Source organism: Orycteropus afer, unplaced genomic scaffold (genome assembly GCF_000298275.1).
Source record: "Orycteropus afer afer isolate SDZICR_OR568_19922 unplaced genomic scaffold, OryAfe1.0 scaffold00175, whole genome shotgun sequence".
Taxonomy (NCBI): domain Eukaryota; kingdom Metazoa; phylum Chordata; class Mammalia; order Tubulidentata; family Orycteropodidae; genus Orycteropus; species Orycteropus afer.
This window is the reverse complement of record NW_006921762.1, coordinates 2,004,193-2,011,099: the sequence shown is the minus strand read 5'-3', so window position 1 is coordinate 2,011,099 and position 6,907 is coordinate 2,004,193. Positions and strand designations below refer to the sequence as shown.

Genomic DNA, 6,907 nt, shown 5'->3' with positions numbered 1-6,907 from the left:
ACTCATAGCGACCCCTTTTTGGGTTTTTGAGGCAGTATCACTACAGAAGTAGATTGCCCAACCTTCCTTCCGAGGAGTGGCTGGGGATTCAAACCGCTGACTTTTCAGTTAGCAGCCAAGTGCTTAACCATTTCTTAAGGCATGATGTATTTTGAGTATTGTCAATCTGTAGTGGCCAAAAACTGCTAGGATAGAGGTCAGATAACAAAGAGGGATGTGTACCTTGCGCTTAAGAGATGCACTGTGTACCCAGTTGATTATAGGAATCAGCTTTGAAGATGTTAGGATAAGGGAAGGATGGGGATGGCATTTTAACCAGGAACCCAGATTTGTGTTGATAGCTCTACTAGTGTAGAAAATGGATTGAATTAATGGGAAGACACTAGATGAAGTTCTACAAAACTATCTAGGAGGGTTAATAGCTTTCTTGATTAACCCTAATTTTCTATTGTATAGGACTAAGTGAGGAACACTTAGGGATGAGTATGTATATACATGTACACATTTCTATTCTTGATGTATAGAATATGCTTCTTTTCATTGTAGTAAGACAAACAGAAACCAAACACATTGTCCCCGAGTTGGATCTGACTCATGTTGACCCCTCCTTGGGTTTCCGAGGCAGTATCAATCACTACGGAAGTAGATTGCCCAACCTTCCTTCCAAGGAGTGACTGGTGGGTTTGAACCATCAGCCTTCTGATTAGTAGTATAATGCTTTAGGCACTGGGCCACCAGAGCTCCTTTTCATTGTGGTGTTGTTGTTGTTGTTGTTGTTGTTGTGTGCCGTCGAGTTGGACCCGACTCATAGCGACCCCTTCTTGGGTTTCCGAGGCAGGATCACAACGGAAGTAGATTGCCCAACCTTCCTTCTGAAGAGTGGCTGGTGGGTTTGAACCGCCAGCCTTGTGGTTAGCAGTCAAGTGCCTTAGCCACTATGCTACCAGCGCTCTCATCTTTTCATTGTAGTAGATAGTTTAAAAAAAAAAAAACAACTCACTGCTGTTGATTCAGATCAGACTGATAGCGACCCCTCCTTGGGTTTCCGAAGTGGTATCTCTATGGAAGTAGATTGCCCAGTCTTCCTAGTAGGTATGTATATATGTGATAAAACATTTGCCATTTTTTGTCATGTATACTTTAGTGATGACATTTTACATTCATCATATTGTTCAACCACCCCCATTAATCCATTTCCAAATTTTTTCATTACCCTTAACAAAAGCTCAGTGTCCCCTAAACAAAGCTTTATATCAAGGTTCTGTATTTTTTTGTGTTGGCAGAATTCATTTGGGTTAGAGACTAAATTGTTTAATAATACATAGCAGAATAACCTTTAATGCAGATATTGGTAGGTTAGTCACACTAGCAAATTTGGATGAAGAATTGGGCTTTTAAAATTTATATTCTACCTGGGCCCAGAAAGGAATTGAGGAAACTAGGATTACATTTGTTGATTGAAGATAGAAATTGTTCTGGAGTTAATAGTACAGGCAGTTCCCAGGTGATGAAGAAGTTCCCTTCCTAAATCTGTCTTTAAGTCAAATTTGTTATGTAAGTTGGAACAGTTAGGTACAGTTTGTATCTAAAGTCAATCTGTCCAATGTTTGTCTTACTATGTAATATACCTTTCTATGCGTAAAAAAATTAAACTTCCAGATACACTAAAACATCTTTAACATAATAATGTAGTAGTAGTGTTTTGTTACATGCACAGAATATCTCCCATTTGTTATTATGAACCATTGTATGTATCTCATATTTTTAATATCAGAGGCTTTACGGGGGTTGGTTCATATAGGTTGTATGTCAGTTGGACATTAATAACCTGCAAACTGCCTGTGCTGGTGTATTTCCATAAAAGGGAAAATGATCTACTCATAAATAATTATTTAACTGTCATATTTTTTAGTTTATTCTAAGAAATAAGAGCATGGACTTTGTGTTCAGTAGACCTAGATTTGATTGCAGGTTCTACCACTTGCTTGATCCTAATTTTAAATGGATTATATGTAACTGCTTTGATCCTCAGTTTCTCCATCTAGAAAATTTTCTCATGTTTCTATTACTTACTATATTTTTATTACTGAGGTTTATAATGAGCCACAGGAGCTCTGGTGGCGTAGTGCCTAAGGCATATTGACTGCTAACCAGAGGGCTGGTGGTTCAAATCCACCAGCCATTCATCAGAAAGAAGAGTGGGCCACCTACTTCTATGTAGATACTGCCTCGGAAACCCAAGAAGGGGGTTGCTATGAGTCGGATTCGAGTCGACGGCAGTGAGTTTGGGTTTTTTTGGTTTTAGTATGAGCCACATGCACTTGCTATTCTAGAGATAATTTCAGAGACTTAATTTGTGTTCCATCTTCTGTTTTTGCTAGGCTGGGATCAGTCAGATAAGTTTGTGAAAATCTACATCACCTTACCTGGAGTCCATCAAGTGCCCCCTGAGAATGTGCAGGTGCATTTCACAGAGAGGTGAGTTCTCATTATAATGGGGAAAACAGTGATTAGATCGTTAAGAGAGATTGCTTTAACACAGAGCTCTTTTCTTTTCCTAAAATCCTGCTTAAATTTAGAATTAATTGTCCTTCTTACCTACTCAGATGATGATGGGTCTTAAAATCATTTGAGCTGGTCAAATGCAGATGCTGGAATAAAACTTGTAGCTTCTTTTCAGAAGAACTGTAGAGCGCCTTTTATAGAACCAGACAGATTATCTATTCTTTTTTGTGTTGTAGGTCATTTGATCTTCTGGTAAAGAATCTAAATGGGAAGAGTTACTCCATGATCGTGAACAACCTCTTGAAACCTATCTCTGTGGATGGCAGTTCAAAAAAGGTGAGTTTGCCTTTTCTTTTTTTAAATTGTGAGACTGTGAAATATTATTAAATTGACCTAAGTTGACTAACTTAGAATTGCAATGGACTAGAAGGAACAGGGATCCTCAAACTACAGCATGCTACCTGTTCTTACAAATACCAAAAAACCAAACCAAATTCAATGCCATCGAGTTGGATCTGACTCATAGCGACCCCTCCTAGGGTTTCTAAAGCAGTATCACTGTGGAAGTAGATTGCCCAGTCTTCCAAGGAGTGGCTGGTGGGTTTGAACCACTAGCCTTCTGGTTAGCAGTCAAATGCCTCAGGCATTGTGCCACCAGAGCTCCCTTTTACAAATACGGCACATTTTTATCGGAACATTATCATGGTCGTCTCTATATGGGTTGTCTGTGGCTACTTTTGTGCTACAGCGGCAGTGTGGAGTACTGGTCACAGAGACCATGTGGTCCACAACCTAAAATACTTATTTTGACCCTTTATAGAAAAACCTTGTCAGCTCCTGCTCTGGAAAAATAGATTATTATAAGAATATTGTAGTATAATCAGGAGGGAAATAATCCATTAAAATGTTTTAAGAGTGAGACTTGAGTTTTAGTGCTAGCTCTGCCACTTATGAGTTGTGTGACCTTTGGCAGCTTATATAATCACACTGTGCCTCAGTTTCCTCATTTTACAATGGGAATAGTAATTTATCTTACAAAATTGAAATGATGTACTGGAATAAAAGTACATGTAAAGTACCGAAGTAGCAGTGGCTATTATTAGAAAACTGTGTGTAAGGTATTTTTGTTTTTTCTTCCTGAATTTTATTTTGTTGTTTTAAAAATACACACAGCAAAATACACCAGTTCAACAGCTTGTACATGTTCAGTTTAGTAACAGTGATTACATTTTTCAGATTATACGATCATTCTCACCTTCCTTTTCTGAGTTGTACCTCTCTCATTAACATAAACTCTGTACCCACGGGTTCCTAATTAATCTTCAGTTGCTGTTGTCAGTTTGATCCCATCTAGATAGTTCTTAAAAGAGCATAATGCTCAAGGCAGGCCTCTTTTACTAGTTAAGCTCAATTACTCTTCAGTTAAGATAATTTCAGGGGATGTTTTTGGCTTAAGGTTTAAAGATTATCTTGGGACAGTAGTTTTAGGAGTTAAGTTTTTGAAAACATAAAAGAGTTCTCAAACACTTAAGTTGGGATTAGTAGAAGCCCTAAAAATAGTGACACTGTCTTTTAAAAATTTTTTGTACTTCTCACAAATTCAGACAGTCCCTCTTTTCTACCTAATTTAATGTGTTGAGTCCATATGTAAACTGTTTATATATAGTTATGTAGCAGCTTAAAGGTAATATTAGAATATAGTTTATTGATTAGCTTGTGTTTCATTGCACTTTTTCATCCACTATAATCTTACAGGTGAAGGAATACCCAAGAGATTCCTAGGAGTTTTACGGATATCAAGTTACACAGAGTTGGATTTTCCTGCTTTTTCCACTTTCTCCCAAACTCATGTTGCTCCATGCTGCCTTGCATGATCTGGTTTCCTGCCTGTCCTTTGACCACTCATACTATATAATTTTCTCCTTTGATCACTGAAATCTAGCTACTTCTCCTTTCACAAACACCAAGTTCATCCCACTTTGGAGCCTTCCCACTTACTGCTCCATCTGCCTAGAATGTGCTTTCCTTGGAGCTTATTGTCTCAGCATAGATGCTACTTCAGAGAGGCCTTTCTAATGCAGTTACTGCCTTGCCCCATGACACTCCATTTTTTTCATGGCACTTTAGTATTTGAAGGTATAAATACATTGAAACCTGTGAAAACTGGTCTTTGTGTAAGGCAGAAACCTATCAGAGAGTGAAAAATATTTTTTTACTAATAGCCTAAGGCATTTGACTGCTAACCAGAAGAAGACTGGCAGTTCAAACCCCCCAGCCACTCTTCAGAAGGAAGATTGGGCAATTTACTTCCGTAGAGATAATACCACCTTGGAAACCTAAGGAGGGGTTACCATGAGTCGGATTGACTCAGTGGCCGTGACTTTGGTTTTTGGTTTAATAGCGATAGAATAGAATGGACCCTATCAGAGGCTGAGCTATGGAAAAACAAAGCAGTCTCATAGTTCTAGTTCTCATAGGTTTCATAGTAGTTGTATTCTACTTATATATGCTTATGTCAATGTGTTCCAAGTTGTACCCACTTTTTTCCAGGTCAAGACTGATACAGTCCTTATCTTGTGTAGAAAGAAAGCTGAAAACACAAGGTGGGACTATCTGACTCAGGTTGAAAAAGAATGCAAAGAGAAAGAGTGAGTCTGCTTTCATTTCTTGATGATGTTTAATGTATTCTTTGCTGAGATTATAGACTTTTGTTAATACTTTTATCTTTATAGGTAATAGAGCTATATAGTCTGTGATTTGACCATTTACCTCTAAAGTCTACGACTACATTTGATTATCTTGTGTATCTGCTTTCAGCTCTTGGATCCTACCTCAAGAGGGCATGTGTCCAGCCAAGTTGCTTTTTCGGAGGTCCTTATGGTTTTGGTTATCTTTTTTTAGTGCTGGTTTTTAACCCTGGGCACAGACAACCATTGGTGCTTCTATGCAAATTCTGTGCCTATTCCCAGAGATTCTATTTCAGTAGTTCTAGGAGACCCAGATATATTTGAATCCACAGATGTTTTTAATAGTTTGAATATAACTGGTGTAGGGCAAAAGAAATATTTAACGTTCTGTTTAATGACTTCTAAAAAATACTTACTCAAAGATACTTCCATTGTAGGTCAAGTGTTCTTTTATGTTTCAAACCTTCCCTTGCAGTGGTGATGTACTACATTGAGTCACTTAGCCATCCATATTTCTTTGACTTCCCCCATCTAATAGGCACCATGCATTTGGGATGTGGTTGGCTAGTTTGGCATATAGGACTATCTGTACAGTCAATTTTAAATCTAAACTGACTTCAGTACAAGATCCTGTCTTACTCATATTATATACCCAGTGTACAGTGCAGAACCTGACACTTTAATAAGTGAGGTGAGTAAATGAATATGTGGTGAATGAATAATCAAATATAAAATAAAATATAAATGCCCAGTTTGGACATTCTTTGAACTTGGGGTATCAGATTAAAAACTATGCTTTCATCACAAGTCCCTGATCCATGAATCTGAGGTTTAAGAGAGGAGTTTTTCTCATTAAAAATATTTGTGCTCCAGTGTGTGTGTATGTGTAATGTACGTTTGTGTTTTCCCTCAGTGAAAGTTTTTATTTTTTTCCCCCCTGAATAAGATAAGGAAACATGCTTGTAAACATTAAAATAATTCAGAAAAGTAAAAGGGGAAGGAAAAAGGTAAACGTCTCCTGAAATCCCACAGTCCCAAGATGTTACCATTTTGATGACCACTCTTTCTGAGTGTTACCGTCAATTGTGAACATCTTTAGATACTGTCTTGTATTCACTCCTCTACTCCCTACTAATGTTAAGTCATACCTTTGTGTAGTTTCTTTCCTCTAGCTTTATGTGAGCATGTATTGAATGTTTTGTTACTACCTTATTGTCCTTGTGTTCTTTCACAGAAAACCTTCTTATGACACGGAATCAGATCCTAGCGAGGGACTGATGAATGTTCTAAAGAAAATTTATGAAGATGGAGATGATGATATGAAGCGAACCATTAATAAAGCCTGGGTAGAATCAAGAGAGAAGCAAGCCAAAGGAGATATAGAATTTTGAGACTTTTTAAGATCCTTTTGGGAACTGTGATGGGGAAATAGTTTCCTGTAAGAGAACGTTGGTGAGCTGCACAGATGAAATTGACATATCTATCTCATAGGCTTCTTTAAGTAAAGGCAGTGAATTCTCCATTTCCTATGGGAGGATTTATTTAAATATAATATGTTTATTAAACACTTCCTCCAAAGATAATTTCATCAGTACCTGGTCATTTTGTTCAAAGGTGGATTATTACTGCATTTTGCTTGAAAATTTAAAAAGCAGGTCTTGCCTAATAAAAGTGCCACATTGTCTGTATTTTTGTTCAGCTGAGAAGTACAAAAG

The 6,907-nt window shown here is 37.5% G+C and overlaps 1 protein-coding gene across 1 annotated transcript in view; it reads left to right on the top strand.

The window, feature by feature from the left end:
• LOC103202261 (calcyclin binding protein) overlaps positions 1-6,583 on the top strand; it is an 11,682-nt gene extending 5,099 nt beyond the window's left edge. Inside the window, exons 2-5 of the mRNA XM_007947091.2 lie at positions 2,382-2,478; positions 2,742-2,841; positions 5,056-5,153; positions 6,427-6,583. Coding sequence (XP_007945282.1) covers positions 2,382-2,478; positions 2,742-2,841; positions 5,056-5,153; positions 6,427-6,583 — 452 coding nt within the window. The remainder of the gene's footprint in view (positions 1-2,381; positions 2,479-2,741; positions 2,842-5,055; positions 5,154-6,426) is intronic.
• Positions 6,584-6,907: the final 324 nt, after the last annotated feature.